The sequence below is a fragment of the Lepisma saccharinum genome, chromosome 3 (genome assembly GCF_977018435.1).
Source record: "Lepisma saccharinum chromosome 3, izLepSacc3.1, whole genome shotgun sequence".
NCBI lineage: Eukaryota > Metazoa > Arthropoda > Insecta > Zygentoma > Lepismatidae > Lepisma > Lepisma saccharinum.
In genome coordinates, this window is record NC_139231.1 from 8,955,800 (window position 1) to 8,974,505 (window position 18,706).

The following is an 18,706-nucleotide window of genomic DNA, read 5'->3' on the forward strand; positions in this document are numbered from 1 at the left end:
CCCCCCCCCCCACTCAACCAATAGAGGATAGTAAATGAGGTTCTCTTTCAGATTAGGATCAATGTCTGTTGTCGACAATAACAACGGTGTTACTACAATGTGACCACAAAGTTTTAATAAGTCATACATACAAATCCCTTTGCACCTTCCTCTTGGTGCCACCCATGCATGAGAGAAAGAAAAGTTGGGTCGAAAGCAGAAAGAAATACATTTGACATTTTGTGTTTCATAGATTTCATTGTTTGAGCTCCGAAGCATGTAATCTCGGGAAGCAGATGCAAATGACGAAAGTGCTTCTGCAGTAAACTGAAGCGTGAACTTGTCCAATCTACCAAAATATCGCTCTTGTGCAACTGCTACAACAGATAAGGAGCCCTTGAGCAATGTGGGCATGTTTGGCCGAAACAAAGAACTGCTGTAGCTTTACAATACTACTGCAACAACACTGATCCCATTGCTTTTCAGTTAGCCAACTACTCCTCTTTCTCAGTTTGGGATTAGCTGCAAACCTATTCAGTAGACTTAGTTACATGCTATGGAACATTTAAAATAAGCGTGAGCCAGGATTGATCGAATTTGAAATCCGGATTCCATTGAAAATCGGAATTCCCTCCGAAAACCATATTGCCTCTGAAATCCAGATTCCCTCTGAAATCTGGATTCTTCATTTTTACTATATGGATTCTGGATTTTAAAAAATCTGGATTTCGCTATCCCTAGTACAAACCTCTGTTACCTTAGCCTGACTGCTAGATGCAAGTCATTATACCACCTACCACATTTTTGATGTTGATTGTAAATTTACATAAATCTTCGAACATTAGGAGTTAAATCATTGTAAAGTAAAAAGTGCTTTGCACCATGTCATGAAGACATATAGGTTTGCATAATTCAAATCATTGAAAATTACAATTGGTAGTGTAGTGACCCAAGGTCCGTGGAATCAGTCTTCCTCCCTGCCTGAGAAGGTTCGGCCATAACTGGGCTTTTTAACAACCCCCAAGGTTGAGAATACTGTGATGTCATCGTGGAAGCACTGGCCTTCCTTCGCCAGTCTTTTTACATGGAAACGTATTGGAGGCATGAATATTTTCAATTAGTATACAGACGTATGTGTATGCAATTGTTGTTGGAGTTTTTGTATGCAATGTCGTATTTAGAGGGAGGGTCCGGGGGGATCAAGCTCCACAGGAAAAGTTGCCAAGTACTAAAATTAAATAACCAAAATACTTGATTACAGTATGCAGGGTTTAAAGTGAGCCGAAATGCTTCAGAACTCCGTTTGCTGGCAGAACTCAGTTTCTGCTGCGACACAATACACGAAAGCTCACTTTTTGTAACACCTTGTAAAAAATAGGTATAGAGGAAAGAGAGCTAAATGTGTCTCTTGTCGGTGATTGTGTCCAAAATTTAGAAATAAATATACATTTCAGTCAGTGCAATTTGTTTAAAGTTTTAATTGAGAACCTAATTTCCTGAAGTGACAGACGCGATAGATCTAGTGTTTATAGGATGCAATAATAATAATAATATAATCACTCCATTTTTCTCTTGCACGATCAATTATGAATGACGATTTTTTTTATTTTACTTGGGGCTTTTTGCCACTTTTGGCTAATTGTGAAGACTAGGAATAAGATATGTATATAGATGAGGGACAATCACAAATACATATCGCCAGCACACAACACAAGCCTCATAGAGGAATATACTGGCCATGGATTCAGATGCCCCTGAATGATGACATTTGGGTGTCTTGAGAAGGGGTCACTCCTTACACCGCGCAGGATCATTTATGAACATACCACAATATTTAAGAGTAGTTTTTATGATGAACATAACAAATAATAATAAAAATAAAGCAACCAAAAGAGTACCGAAACCTTTCTTCCCAGAAAATAATCACTAATGATGATATATATAATAATATAGTAAATAAAATGAATTGCTTTAATACATTTTTATTATTATTAGTAGTAGAAGTAGTAGTTCCCATGAGCCGGCCCCGGTGGCGGGGTAGTTAGCACATTGCTCTACGATGCCAAGGGTCATGGGTTCGAATCTGGGCGTGGGTGAATGTGAGAGTCGCTTCATCAATTTCATCATATCATCACTCGTGCCCATCTTCGCAAGTAGCCAAAGTGGCAGAAAAGTAAAGTAAATCAAAGTACGTAGTTCCCATGTCTATTCATTTGTGATTGGAATTCCGGCGACTGAATGAATTAGTTTTTGATTGACAGTGCCTGCGTAAATTTGTGCATGATGATAATACGAGGGTCACTATTTATATTTTGAGCCTAACAATGAAAACACAGGAATTTGGCATTGAAAACTGCTTTATTGTTTTTCGAAGTATTCTCCTTTATGGTCAATACACTTTTGCATTCGTTCGAACAATTTGTCAAAGCAGTTTTTCCAATCTTCTTGAGACACCTCCATAATATGGTTTTTGAACGCATCAACGGCATCTTCGCCGACGAAAATCGTTGTCCACGCAATTTATTCTTGACATTCGGGAACAAGAAGAAGTCATTGGGTGCCAAATCAGGACTGTACGGCAGATGACCCATCAATTCGATTTTTTGACTGTTCATAAAGTCGGTTGTTAGACGAGATGTGTGACAGCTGGCATTGTCTTCATGAAGAATGATCCGACGGCATTTGTTTGTTTTCCGTATTTGACCGAAGACCTCTGGGAAACAAATTGTTGTGTACCATTCAGAGTTAACCGTTCTACGTTCCTCTAAAGGCCACATGACCAGTTTTCCTGAAAAAACATTCGACCATTTGTTTCGATGTGCTTCGAGCGCAAACAACTTTTGTTGGATTGGGTTCATCTTGAAACACCCATATAGTCGACTTCTGTTTACGTTCCGGCTCATATGCATATATCCATGATTCGTCACCTGTTACAATCTTATATACGTCTTTTGAAGCACCACAATTGTATTTATTGAGCATTTGTTTGCACCAATTGACGCGAGCGTCTTTTTGAGTTTTTGTCAAATTGTGTGGGATCCAACGAGAACATACCTTTCTCACAGCTAAATGATCATGTAATATTTTATATATGCTGGTGGAACTAATGCCTATGGTTGCCTCAATCTCACAGTATGTCACATGACGATCTTGCAGTATTAGGATTTGCACAGCATCAATGTTTTCTTGAACAACAACTGATTTTGGACGACCTTCGCGAATCTCGTCGGTGAGTGAATGGCGGCCATGATTAAATTCGTTATACCAGCGTTTCACAGTGGCAAAGGATGGGGCTTCATCGCCAAATGTGGAAGTAAGTTGATCGATGCACTCTTGTCATGATAATCCACGTCGAAAATCGTAAAAAATCATCGCAGGAAAATGTTCACGAGTTAATTCCATTTTATTGTTGTCGCGCAATCTCCAAGGCAACATAAACAACACAAATGAAGCTATTGACAAAACATTTGAAGTACGTTATGGTCAATAATGCCAGACGATTCCATGCAAACGTCAAATCGCGCCTAACTTCAATCAGTGTTGCCAAGGCTCAAAATATAAATAGTGGCCCTCGTAATACATTACATTTTTATAATCTATCAACATTTTCATTAATCTCGTCGTCGCCTTGTAATCAAGGATTCTCGCATTTCATACCCAGTGGATGCACATAGTGGTTCGGATCCCACTTTAAAATTGTAGGCTCAGTCCCAATTAGCCTATCTGTATATAAAGTGGATTTAAAACTAATTGTCTAGGTAGAACATCTCTCTCTGATAAAAATGATAGTGGTCTTAAGTAAGTAGAAGGAGGAATGAGTGTTGTTAAATGCATATTCTTGCACCATCTCTTCACTGTTCATATAAGTAAGGTAAAGTTCCCATTGTGCATTTCACCGTGCCATTAACCACACTTATTCGATCTCGTCATTTTAGATGTGTGATTAGCATCATGCTCTGGCTGACTTAACCCACCCCAATGGTTGTCCCCAAGAACCCATTTATTTGAGGCTGGGTGAACCCAGAGTCGCTTCATGCAGGGACAAGGCTGGAAGAATTCCGACCTTAGATCACCCATGTCGGGAATCAAACTCTGGTCTCGTAGCAGTCAAACACCCTACCGACTAAATAACTGCGGCTCCCTGCCTCTATTCACATAATAATCTATAATTATTACGGTATTACCTATTCTGTATCTATTTCTTTCCACTTAGTTATTTTATCGCTCTTCTGGCACTTTTGGCTAATCAAGACGATCTGACCTGGGAAATGCGGTGGCGATATCGAAAGTCGACCACTTTATGCGCTCTTTGTCTTATAATAAAGAATTATTAACAGATATTGTAAAATTAAAACAATTTTGATATTATTATTACATGTGATACAATTGACCTCGTTTGATTGATTGATTGATTGATTTGGTGTTTTAAGTCCACTCTATGCACAGTATGGCTAATCGGGACTGGACCTACAGTTTAAAGTGGGATCCGAACTACTACGTGCTTCCACCGTGAATCGAACCCGGGACCCCTTGATTACAAGGAAACGACGCTACCACTGCGCCATCAGGGAGGCCTGACCTCGTTCGAGAACCCTTCCCGAATATATTTCTAGATAAGTGCCTACGTCCATGCCATGCCCCAGAAATGAAGTGAACGACGTAATGGGTCAAATATTTTGTTGTAATTATTGAAAAATATTTTTTTAACTATATAAGATATTGGTTATATCAGTTTTGCTTTTTATAAAACTACTAGAAATACAAAACTAAAATTGTGCATACTAGAATTTGATTAGAATGCAAGATTATTATGATATGATCCACATTTTTATGTGACGTCACCAGTAGAAGATATGTCACTAATGTATTTATTTTTGTAATAGAAAGCGTAATTTCTTTGTTATTATATGTAATAATGCACCTTGTTTGTAATATACAGGGAGTCCATAGTGTCCTGCAAAAAAGTAAAACTCTATAACTTTTTAGCTGTTGCATTTAACAATACACATTTTTTGGGTGAGAAGGGTGGAAGTTTAAAGTTTTGTTCTGGCCACATTGCTCAGTGACGCTTGCACTGGTAATCACGTGATCATGTGACTTAAGATGGCGTCCATCCAGGAAAAGGCACAGTGTGTTCTGTGGTTTGCAGAGTTAAAATTTTTCGTTCCAGTGCGGAGAAAGTTCCAAACAGCGTATGGGAAACCACCTCCAGCAGACACAAGTATCAAGAGATGGTATGAAGGCAACGGGAAGTGTGTAAGATTTGCCAAACAGTTGAAGGCCAGGAACGAGTGACGATGTGATTCAGACAGTGCAGGACAGCGTGGGCCGGAGTCTAATGAAATCGCTTAAACGAAGATCCTTGGAACTGGGAATACCGAAGTCAACGTTACACAAGATCGTACGCAAGAAGGGGAAGGCTGGCCCTACAAGTTAAAATTTTGCCCTTGAAGTTCGGCAGTTTCTTAACGAACAATTTCAGGAGAAATGGATTGGCCGATGAGGGCCCACACCTTGGCCTGCAAGATTACCAGACTTGACACCTTGCGATTACTGGGTGTGAGGACATGTAAAGACCGAGGTGTATTCACAGAAACCAGCTAATCTGGATGAAACTAAAAGAAAAAAAAAGAGATGTGATTCTGAATATCCCCGGAGAGCACCGTCAGCACGTAATTCTCGGTTTCGCAAAAAGACTGCAACAGTATCTGGACGTGAATGGTGCACAATTGGAGGTTTGGCGATGAACCTAACAAGCAGGAAATAAACTTTGAACCTTGCTGTAAGTACACACAAAATATTTTGTTAATAAACTTAATAGTTTTCAAGTTATAGAGTTTTAGTTTTTTGCAGGACTTTATGGACTCCCTGTATATCTTTTGTTTATCGTTTATTGTATTGTATGCTACATTATAGGTAATTTAATGTATCTTTGTTTGCAAGAGTGCACTATACGAATTTGTATTTCTAAAGATGTATAGATGTCAGTTTTGTTGATAGTATCCTTTTGTAGATAGTGAATGATTCATCTGTACTTTAATCTGTGTTCTCGAAAATAGTATAAAAGCGAGGATGTCGCTTAAGAATCATCACACTTTTTCGCCACGGATCGACGAATCTTTTAAACTTAAAAAGAACTCCTCGGTGTTGTGCATACATCTTGGTATGGTAGTTCGGGGCGCAAGCTAGGCCTATGTGAACATAGGTACGCCAATAGCCATGCATTGATGATATGCACAATACTGCAACCATTCTACGTCAAATAACAAAGTTAGCCTAAAGATTAATTTGGAAATAAAAGGCTAAAGAGAAAATATTGGCTCAGTTATCATTGCATATCTCTTGGTGTGGTAGTTCGGGGCGCAAGCTAGGTCTATGTGATCATAGGCTTGCCGATAGCCACGCATTGAGTTTTATGCATTTTAATTGAGTCAATTCATCGACAAAGCGATATCCTCGCCTTCGTCTCAAGTATAGTTGCATTATAATTGCAATAAATAAAGAATAAAACTTTTCAGTTTATACATACGGCAGTAATGTGGTTTTATTTCTCTGTGCTGTGAATATTGTCTTTGCCTAACACTATCCCTGTACCTGAGAGGAGTCTGTGTACTTCACCGAGTCTCATCGTTCACCGCTGAGTATTATTAAGTTAATATTAATAGTAAAATAATACGACGCGTGAAGTAATTGTGCTTGAGAACGTACCAAGTGGCAGCTCAACGTGTTGGCTCGATTTTGTAGTGCACAAGGGCAAGACAATTGAGATTCATTGTGCAAGAGCACTAAACTTTTATATTTGTAGAAAAGCACAGAACTACTTCGTTCGAAATGGAAAGAAAACATTTGCATAGCGCAAATAAAAATCTTGCTTCAAGTTCAGAGCTTAATGTTCCCGATTGTTGTCGGAACATTGATAAAGATAAAACCACATTTGTGTGCAAGAAATGTACAAAGCTTCTACATTATGAATGTTGTGGCTTAGATGTTCGATCTGAAAGCCATGAATCTACCGATTTCGTTTGTAAAGAATGTGAATCATTGTCTACAACTATTACATCTGATCCATTAAATATGTTTGAAGCTTTAAAAACCATGATTGAAGGAATTAGCAAGCAGCAAGTTGAAAGTATGGAAACATTACAGGCTGATATTAGCAAACAGTCTGAAGCACTGAAAGCTGATATCTGCAAACAGTCTGAAACATTGCAGGCTGATATGTGTAAACAGTCTGAAGCACTGAAGGCTGATATCTAGACAATCTGACATATTGAAGGAAGATATCCTCAGAGAATGTGCGTTGTTAAAGGATGTTATCGGTAAGCAGCACGATGAATCTATGAAAGCTTTAAGAGCTGATATAGGCGACATGGCCTGTGAAATACAACAACTAAAGTCTGAGAACGAGAATACTAGGGCCCTATTCTCTGAAGAAATTCGGCAAGCTAGAGAGATGGACTTTGATGAGTTCCGGTGTAGCTTGGCAGCCGATGTTAATAAAGCCACGGAAAGTGTTCGCATCGATGTAGAGGATATTAATTCGAGATTCACTGAGGAGTGCAATAAGATTATTGAAAAACATCTGACGATGGAACAGATATTGGCCGAGGCCGAGACTGACAAAATACAGTTCCGGGCTGAGGTCCAAGAAAATATTAGTCACATTTCAGTAGTTGTGTCTCAAAGAAGCAAGGACGTTGAGGAAATAAAAACTCAAGTAGAACAACTTACGAATCAGTTAGAGACCATGCACGTTACCCGCCAAACGGAAACAGAAACTGGATCTCGAACAGCTGGTCATCCGTCTGCAGTTGCAGAGAGTGCAGCGTTGCCAACCATGAACATTGAACTAAATGAAGCGATGGACAGAGCCAGTGGAGAGAGAACTAGAGAAGACAAACAAGTCTGTCGCCCACGAGTTACTGCTGATTCAAGAGCTAATGAAGTGGCGTCTGCTGTTCCACCTACCTTTAGTCTTTCGGGCGATGACAGAGGTTACAGAGAGCGTGAATCTCGCAGGGCCCGGCACAGTCTTTATGAAGAAAGGACAAAGAGGAAACGTCTAGAAAGGAAGAAAGATCGCAGTTCCTTCTCTTCCAGCACCAGCTCTGACTCTCAGTATCAAGCAAAAATCAGGAAGCGAACACGAAGGCATGAAAATTCAAGGAGCGGGCCAGACGAGTCGCCGCCAACAACTCAGCGATCAGCAATGACTGGAACTCCAAGGATGGCAGACCTTAATTCCTTGTCGAAGTTCAAGGGAGACCTGGAAGCCCAGAATGCTGAGCAATACTTAAAAGAACTTAATATCAATTTTGATTTAATGCAGATTCCATACGAATACCGATTGGAAATTATTCCTCGGCTTTTCAAGGGCCAGGCTGAGCATTGGTTTCGAGCAAACCAGTTAGAGTTCAAATCCTATTCTGATTTCTGCCGTCGTTTTCGCAAACAATATGCTTCAGAAGAGGCCAAAGAGAGGCAGCTGACAGCAGTGAGATCTCGCCGATACTTAAAGCAGTCCGGTATGAGCATGGAGGAATATGCCTGGTCTATTTACTCAGCCTACCGCAATCTGTCTGCCCGTTACATAGAACCTGAGATTGTGAATTTAATCATCTCCCAGCTTCCATATAGAGCTCGCAGTCTGAGTCTAGCTAATTCTCCTCAAACTGTACGGCAGCTAGCCGACTTTCTGAAAAGGTTCGAGGTGCTTGAGGAACAGGACAGTTGGAAGCCTGTGTGGAATAGGGAAGGTGCAGGCCAGGGAAATGCTCCCAGACAAAATAGAATTGGAAACCAACAACCCAGAGTCAGACAAGTTATGCAGAACCAGAGGAATGGATATTCCAATTACAACAGGCAGCGTAATCCTCCGAGAAGGGATGGCAGGAACAACTACGCACGTGGGCCGCGTCGTTCCAGATCTGATCCAGAAGAACATTCCCGTGACTCTTCACGTAACGCCTCTGAACCCAGTAACTTCAGAGCGACGGCGCCTCCGTTTGAACCTTCTGCTTCACGTTTGACGAACGAGCAACGTCAAAGCGTCGACATAACCAGAGACTTTTGTTGGGCACCATCGACTAGTGCTAATCCGAGTGGTATGCAGTCAGATTTAGCCAGTCGCCCAACGTGAATTCTTCGTTCCCGATCACGGTTGGGCTAATATCTTGGACTTCTCTGGGAACAGATGACAGCGTTATAAATAGTGAAGACAATCATCTTTTTGTTGTGCTGACTCTCAATGAAGGAGAACAAAGTTTTGATAGAGCACTACAACAGGCAGTTAGAAAGGAAAATTTACCCAGGGCTCCATTAATTAAAGCAACTGTAACCGGCGTCGATTTTATTTGTGTTCTGGACACTGGCAGCGAATGTAATCTCATGAGCTACGCCATTTGGAAGAAGATGAAAGAGAAGCTGCCGTCATTGCAGTTACAAACATGTCCAGATGTTAGGCTGACTGATTTCACTGGGAGAAACAAAACTAGAGTTGTGGGATGTAGATAAGTATATCTAGAGATTGCTGGAAGAAATTTATTGGAGGACATGTTTGTCTTGAAAGGTCTCGAAGCTGACTTTATTTTGGGCTACCCATTCCTCAGGAAATATGAAGCAGGAAATGACCTACAGCGCGAGAAGTTATCCCTCACCGTAGACGGAGTTCCGGTAGAGCAGGACCTCGTGAATAATGGATCTTCGACAGGGACGTATGTAAGAAAAGTCCGTGAAGATTCCCATGTCGATCAGTGGACGGCTAGTCCTGACGACATTCTGCAGAAGGTCAATGCGAATGAGATTTTATGCGAAAGGGGTAGAAGCCAATTGAAAGAAGTCTTGTTGAAGCATAGAGATGTATTTTCCGAGAGACCAGGTACTATTAAAAACTTCCAGTGTGAGATTGAACTCACCACCACAGAACCTGTGTATCGATCTCCATATCCCATACCTATAGCAAAAAGGAAACTCCTGGAGGAAGAATTAGAAAAGTGGAGACAATGGGGTGTTATAATGCCTTGTAATTCCCCTTACTTGAACCCTTTAATTGTAGTCGACAAGCCTGACGGTACAGTACGCCCATGCATTGACTTCAGAAATTTGAATAAAATTGTACGTGTTCCACGAAATTCAGTTGAGCCCATTTCGGATGCCTTACAAAAATTTAAAGGTGCTCGTTATTTTACAAATCTGGATCTGGCTTCTGGATATTTACAGATCCCTGTAAAAACTGACTGCCAACCATGTACTGCCTTCTCCTATAAAGGACGTCAGTGGATGTTTGCTCGAATGCCTTTTGGTATCTCTAGTGCTGTGTCAATTTTCATAGCTGCCATGCATGCTGTATTTGGTCCTGAAACCAAAGAGTATCTAACTCAATATATGGATGACTTGCTGATTTTCGACAAAGAACTCTCCAAGCATCTCGAACATCTGGACGAAGTGTTGCAGCGACTCCAAAAAAGTGGGGATGACTGTAAAGCTGCGAAAATGTGAATTTGTCAAAAAGGAAATTACCTACTTAGGTCACATTGTTTCTGGAGATGCTATCAAAATCCAACCAGACAAAAATTCAGCCATTAAATTATTTCCTAAACCTAAAACTAGAAAGGATGTTCGGAAATTTCTTGGCCTCGCCAACTGGAGGTGGAAGTTCATTGAAAATTTTGCAGCTAAATCTGAACCGCTCACCAAGCTGTTAGGTAAAAATCAACGTTGGATTTGGGGAGACGAGGAAGAACAAAGTTTCCAGCTACTGAAGAATGAACTTGTAAGAGATGCTGAATTAGCACAGCCTGATTTTGAACAGGAATTCTGTATCCAATGCGATGCTTCTGGGAAAGGTTTGAGTAGTATTCTTTTCCAAATGGATGGTGAAGAGAGGAAGGTCATTCAATAATCAAGCCGAAAACTGAAGGAGAACGAACGCCATTACTCCATCCATGAGTTAGAATGTTTGGCCATAATCTTTGGAGTTGAGAAGTATGCTGTTTATTTGAAAGGTAGGCCTTTCACTATCTACAGTGATCATAAAGGGTTGGTATGGTTACAAGATGCCCGTAACTGGAACAGTCGTTTGACTCGCTGGTCTCTAAAACTCCAACAGTACCAGTATAAAATAGTATACGTCTCTGGTCGCCAAAACGATCTGGCAGATATTTTATCTCGGTATCCTGCTGATGATATACCCCAGATTCATCCTGAAAACAGCCAGCAGACATTCAGAATAAACTACCTGTGGGCCGAAAGAGGAGAAATAGATGACGTCGACAAGTGGAGAGAGGCACAATCTGAAGATGAATTCTGCAAAATTTTACTCCAATCTCTAAATTCTCAGGAACCTAACCTCAGATTGCATCGTTCCTATCGCATTCAGGAAGGGATTTTATTTAAGAAAGGATCGGATAATCAGTTCCTTTGGAAATTGTGTGTTCCGGTGGTAATGAAGCAACCTCTCTTGAAAGTAATTCATGATGAAGCTAGACATTTTGCAGTATCCAAGACATTGAAGCGACTTGCAGTACGATACTTCTGGAAAGGCATGAAGGATGACGTGATACAGTACATCCGAGATTGTGAAATTTGTGCCCAGAGTAAACCAGACAAATTGGGGATACTCAAGGAGACCCTTCATATGAGTCCCAAGCAACCTCATGAGATGCTTTCTCTCGACTTGATTGGGAAGCTTCCTCGGTCTAATGGATACCAGTACATCTTGAGCCTTATTGATGTGGGTACACGTTTTGTCTCCGCATATGCTTTACGGACTGCCAGCACCACAGAAATTATAAACACGCTTCAGAGAGGATATTTTGCTCACTATCCAAACGTTACGTTTACCCTAAGCGACAGAGGAGCTCAGTTTACCTCTAAGCAGTGGGAGGAATTTACCAAAATCCATCATGTTTGCACAACAGCTTACAAACCAAAGGGGAACATGGTAGAACGAGCAAATCAAGAGATAGTCAGATTACTTCGTTTATTTTGTTATCGAGAACATCAGACTTGGTCGCGATACATATCAAAAGTTGTTTGGTTAATTAATTATTCTATTTCTGAAACAACTGGATATTCACCTGCTGAACTATTCTTCAATCATCCTATACCCAGAGAGATCCTAACACATTTCAATTGGCCCGAACGGGAAGAAGCCCAACCGGATTGGAAGTCCAAATTATTCTTAGCCCAAGTCAGGGAGAAGAAGAAGCTGTCGAATGATTTAAAACAGAAGGGAAACGCCAAGACAGTGACAGTTGGAGACTTCGTGATGGTTAAAAACCATTCCTTAAGCCCGTCACTAGATAGGACCATTCAAAAGTTATTTATGTTGTGGATAGGACCTTATCTAGTGGACAAAGTGGAAACTAATGTTGTGACATTGCTAATTCCAAGGACTAAAGAATTATATGATAAGGTTAACTTGGATAACCTAAAACTGGTGCGTTTTTCGGAGGATAAAAAGAAAGAGTTTGTACTTTAAAACTAAGTTTCCTCCAGGTAGATAACTTCCTTCCTGAAACTTAGTTTCCGAAAGGAAGGGGCAGATGATATGATCCACATTTTTATGTGACGTCACCAGTAGAAGATATGTCACTAATGTATTTATTTTTGTAAAAGAAAGCGTAATTTCTTTGTTATTATATGTAATAATGCACCTTGTTTGTAATATATATCTTTTGTTTATCGTTTATTGTATTTTATGCTACATTATAGGTAATTTAATGTATCTTTGTTTGCAAGAGTGCACTATACGAATTTGTATTTCTAAAGATGTATAGATGTCAGTTTTGTTGATAGTATCCTTTTGTAGATAGTGAATGATTCATCTGTACTTTAATCTGTGTTCTCGAAAATAGTATAAAAGCGAGGATGTCGCTTAAGAATCATCACACTTTTTCGCCACGGATCGACGAATCTTTTAAACTTAAAAAGAACTCCTCGGTGTTGTGCATACATCTTGGTATGGTAGTTCGGGGCGCAAGCTAGGCCTATGTGAACATAGGTACGCCAATAGCCATGCATTGATGATATGCACAATACTGCAACCATTCTACGTCAAATAACAAAGTTAGCCTAAAGATTAATTTGGAAATAAAAGGCTAAAGAGAAAATATTGGCTCAGTTATCATTGCATATCTCTTGGTGTGGTAGTTCGGGGCGCAAGCTAGGTCTATGTGATCATAGGCTTGCCGATAGCCACGCATTGAGTTTTATGCGTTTTAATTGAGTCAATTCATCGACAAAGCGAAATCCTCGCCTTCGTCTCAAGTATAGTTGCATTATAATTGCAATAAATAAAGAATAAAACTTTTCAGTTTATACATACGGCAGTAATGTGGTTTTATTTCTCTGTGCTGTGAATATTGTCTTTGCCTAACACTATCCCTGTACCTGAGAGGAGTCTGTGTACTTCACCGAGTCTCATCGTTCACCGCTGAGTATTATTAAGTTAATATTAATAGTAAAATAATACGACGCGTGAAGTAATTGTGATGATTGAACGTATCATGTTATGTTCTATTCCAAACTGTATCAGAAAAACTATATCTTCAAAGATATAGTATCTTCATTATTCTGTAAAAGAATGCATTTTCCAAGTTGATAAACAGTTTCTATGTTCTTCGTTTAATCATAAATGGGAAGTACAATCACAAGTTGGCAAAACATGAACCTATTATCCATGACATAACTTGTTTGTAGAGTTTGGGAATTTCCTCTCAAAAGTTTGCATGTAATTACAATTCTAAAGAGATTTTTTTTTTAAAAAAAAAAAATTAAATTAACGCTTGACAAGACTGGTATGATGTACCATATTTCACTGCAAAAAGTTGAAGCTTTTTTCTTTTTTTTTTTAAAAAAAGTGCACCTGTATTACCGGAACTTAAAAAAAAGCATTATTACTAAACTGACTGTAGTGAAAGATTACAGAAGCTTGATCAGGATATATCCGAATGACTTTCAAGGTGTACTGACCTCATGAAATGCCATTCCACCACAACCGGTTGTGTTTTATCGGAACACCAGCATTGTGTACTATCACCCCACATCGGAGTTTCCATTACGTTGGAGAATGGACATGGGAAACCTATCCCATTCCTCTCTGCAGGCTTTCCAAAGATCTGGCAGGGTGCGTGGATGGCAATGTTTCAGACATCGAGTCCGAATGCACAGAAACCCTTAGGATTAGCATCATGACTTTCATAGGAATGTCCTAAAATGGGATAAGATTGATACCTGTTTCCTGCTCCATCTCCTTATAAAAGTGGAGGGATGTTCGGGCAGTATGGCTTGAGGCCTTTCCATTTGAATGTCCACTTGTTGAGTGTTTTCACCGTATAAACTAGAGATGTCTGTATGTTAGCTGGGGTCATAATGGATGACTGAAAGTTAGTAGCCCTCATCTTCATGTTCCTGTCCACCTTACGTATCCCCAACTTCCCTGACTCCGGTGACAACCAAGAAGCCCCTTGGAAAAGTGTCCCAGAAGTAGCAAACAAAGTTGTTGCACCTCTTGCCATCAGTGTTATGGTATTTGACCACTACCAGTGAGGTAAATGTATGCTTCGTCCATGTGGCATGGAAGGAGGTGGTGCACTGAGCTCCATGTGCACCCTCCTGGCAATTTCATGTTGGGTTGGTGGGATTTCCTTGCATGCCATTTGTCTAGTTTCTCAGAGCATAGTATTAGACGATACTTTTACTGGTGTCCTTTTATGGGTGAATATTTACCAACAGCTCCCCATTGTGTGCACCCGGGCACTGTCTCTTTCACAGTAGTTTTACCAGTGGTCAGACCATTCTCCTGACAGTTTTACTATTCAGTCATAAGAGAAGATGTACCCTTGCCAATAACTGTTCACTTTTGGTGACATTTGACAGCTATGCACACGACACAATGACATCTGCAAGCTGCGGTACACGACTGATAACAACAGCTGCACCATCACTCCAGTTCAATCCCACAGATGGCAGTGGCCTTGCAATGTCATTTGGATATATCCATAACAACATTCTGTTGAATGCACGGAATACTTGTGAATATACGAGGATTAAGTCATAAGTTGTGGAAACAAATTTTTTTCTCGCGAACAGGGGACAACACAAAAAATCTAAGATATACGTTTGAAAATGTATGGAATGTACCTTGGAATGAAGCCACCAGATGAAGTCTGGATGAAGGAGACTCTTGTAGGAAAGAGGCAGAATGCAGGACATTGGACAGCAGTGTTTTATTATGACATGAACAATAAGTACACAAGACTACACTGTTTAACAACCTTCAAAGTATTCACCCAAGTTATCCACTGTTCGTTGCCAGTGATGGGGCAGGTGCTGAATACCATCCGCTGCATGTGCAGTGCTAACGTCTGCCATCTCTTGCCGAAATACTGTTACGATCTCTTCTTTGTTGGCAAATCATTTTCCACGCAATGGCTTCTTCACTTTGGGGATGAGTTCATAGTCACATGGACTTAGATCAGGAGAATAAGGTGAGTGTGGAACAACCTCCCATCCCCACCTCTGTAAGCGATGGCTAACAATGTCCGCCATGTGAGCTGTTGCATTATCGTGTAGGATAATGGCGATGTCCAAAAGTTCTTAGATGTTTGGTCCGTACTTCACGGCGCAATTGTGACACAAAAAATGAAGTGTAATATGCTGCATTCACAGTGTGCCCCTCACACACTGGATGGCACACAAGAACACCTTGACAGTCGTATGCCAGAATGACCATAACTTTTGTGGGCGATGGATTTTGTCGAACCTTATGTTTCCGTGGTGACCCAGGATCATGCAATTCACTTGACTGTTGCTTGAGTTCGGGTTCATACACATGTGCCCATGTTTCATTGACTGCAAGGATGTGATTCAACATGGTATGTCCTTCATTCTGAAACCTCACCAGATTGATGCGAAATGTTTCGTAGTGAGTCCACTTCTGTACCTCTTGTTAAGTGATGTTGCACCCACTTTGCACAAAGTTTCCGCATCTGTAGGTCCTTGTGTAAAATGCGATGCACTGTCGATGCCGCTATTGCTGTATGCAGTTGTAATTCCGCCACAGTCCAGCGCCTGCCCTCATGTAAACACTGTTCAATCACCATCACCCGTACATCTTTGTCCTTGGACACAGGATGCCCACTGCAAGGCAGATCGGCAGTTGACACTCTGCCCCATTCGAAGCCCTCCATCCACCTCGCCACTGTTCGATAGGGCATGGCATGCACACACAGTGCTTCCCGTAGCTCTGTATGAAATTTCCGTGCATTTCTGTCACGGAGAACTGCTATTTTAACGTACGAACATTGCCCCTGCTTCATAACCTGCATTTTCGAACGATGTCACTCACCGACTGAACTTGGGTGCGTGCTTACTACCCTACTGTTTGTTCACATACGCCATATGGTGGTTTCTTTCAAAAGTACATTCCATACACTTTCAAACATATATCTTAGATTTTTGTGTTGTCCCCTATTCGCGAGAAACAAATAGTTGCCATGGCTTATGACTTAACCCACGTATGTTTAAATTGAATAATCCTAATCGTTGGACATGGTTTCTCTGTGACAGTTTAGCAAACATTTTTGTGGTATGAATAGGTTAACATGTTAGTTGTTATTGATTTGTGCATTATAGTTGAAATATTACACTTGGGAAAACTGACTAAAGTGTTGTGAAGTATGGACTCAACAAAATTAATCTTATGCACTGCTATAATTTGTTTTGTTATCTGATACCCTGATAAAATGATTACACGATGATAGTTGTTTGAATTGAAAAAAAGAAATCAGGTGTGAAGGTGAAATGTGGATGTTTATGCAGAGGTAGCAAAAATAGCAAAAACACTATTCCATGTGTTATCAAGCTTACAACTGGCCTGGAAATAGAAAATAACTAAGCCAAGTTACTATCACCTTCTTGGTTGGTAATCTTATGGTCAATGCCAAGTATGTGTATGGTAGTGATGGAAATTTAACATTTGTTAATTATCTCTTTCAGGTTGAAAAGACATTCAATATGGTCCAGCGAGCTCTGAATTTATGTGAGGACCAGTGTCCAATACCTCTTCAGCCTCCTCGTATCCCTTTGGCAGATATAGAGTTCAGGAGGTTTCTAGATCCGGTGGGTCAACTCATTCAGCCACGTGAACTGAGGTCTGTCATTTATAAAGGAGGGATTGAGCCAAGTCTAAGGTATGGAATCCTGATCAGTCATTTTAGTTATGCATACAATTTCTAGATTTGTTATAAGTCCATTTTATGCTCAATTAGGCTAATTGGGAATGGACCTACAGTTTAAAGTGGGATCCAAATCACTGTGATGTGCATCCACCAGGCTTTACATAGACGTGCCGGTAACTACAATTTTAAGGAATTTTAGTTACATATAAGGGCATTAATATTCTTATAGCCCGAGGAGTTATTTATATTTCCAATTTTGTTTATTGGATAAGAGCCTTGCTGGTGTCAGTGAGAATATCATTGCCTTGCAATCAAAATGTCCTGGGTTCGTTACCCTATGGTGTCCCATAGTGGTTCAGATCCCACTTTAAACTGTATGTCCAGTTCCGATTAGCATATCTGTGCATCAAGCAGACTTATATTTATTTATTTATTTATTTATTAATGCCTTGTTTTAAATGGCGGAGTTAAGGTCATACAAAGCCTTTTCTTCCACTCAACCATACATTTAAAATTATACATTATTATATTATACACAAGTACACTAAGTCATTTCACATAGGTCCACACACACACATTATACTCATACACACAAGTCTTAAAGCCCTGAATATAACACACAAAATACAAAATATATAATACACAAAAAACTAAATATGGAATGAAAGAATGCAAAATTTAAAATTGTATTTAAGTAACTGCAAGGTATTTTAAGAATTCGTTCACTTGCACATGCTTTTTAGTCTGCTTGACAGGGGAAGATCTAACGACTACTCTGAAGAGAGTGGCGAACACGTCTGCTAAAGGAACCGACGGAGCTTACTGCTCTAGTGCTTTCTGGCAGCTGATTCCATAGTCTTACAGCCGATACGGAGAAAGAGTTGGAGAAGAAGTTTGATCTGTGGACAGGGATAGAGAGAACTGAGGAGCTGCGTGATCTGGTGTCGCGATCGTGAAATTCGTGAAGAAATTGGAAGCGAGAGAGGAGATAGGAAGGTGACTTGAGGTTGAGAACTTTGTAAAGTAAAATCAGAGTGTGCAGCGTTCGTCTTTCTTGCATACGTAGCCACCCCAATTTGAGAAAAAATAAGGTGATAGGTGGTCCCAATATTTTAAATTAAAAATGTATCGTACGCAGGCATTTTGAACACTCTGCAGACGTCTAGCTGACTCACCTGTTAAGCCGGAATACGCTACGTCACAATAATCTAAATGGCATAAAACTAGGGACTGACATAGTTTGGCCTTGATAGAGGTGGGGAGGAACTTGCCCATGCGTCTTATAGAATACAGAGATGCGAAAGCTTTTCTACACGCCGAACTTGTGTGATGTGACCATGATAAATTTCCGTCTAATACAATTCCCAGATCTTTAACAGTTTGGTTAAATGGAATGTGAGTCGAATCTACAAGAATGGAAGGCAGAATGTTAAGATCTACGTAACGTTTCAGTTTATCGGAAGCAATCAAAATTGCTTGTGTTTTATTAGGGTTAATATACATGCCATTGTCTAGCGACCAGTTAACAATCCTCTCTATATCTT

General features: G+C 40.2%; 1 protein-coding gene across 1 annotated transcript in view; it reads left to right on the plus strand.

The window, feature by feature from the left end:
- The window catches only part of LOC145984911 (uncharacterized), a 45,611-nt gene that overhangs the window by 12,582 nt on the left and 14,323 nt on the right, over positions 1–18,706 (plus strand). The window contains exon 5 of the mRNA XM_083118299.1: positions 16,981–17,174. Coding sequence (XP_082974425.1) covers positions 16,981–17,174 — 194 coding nt within the window. The remainder of the gene's footprint in view (positions 1–16,980; positions 17,175–18,706) is intronic.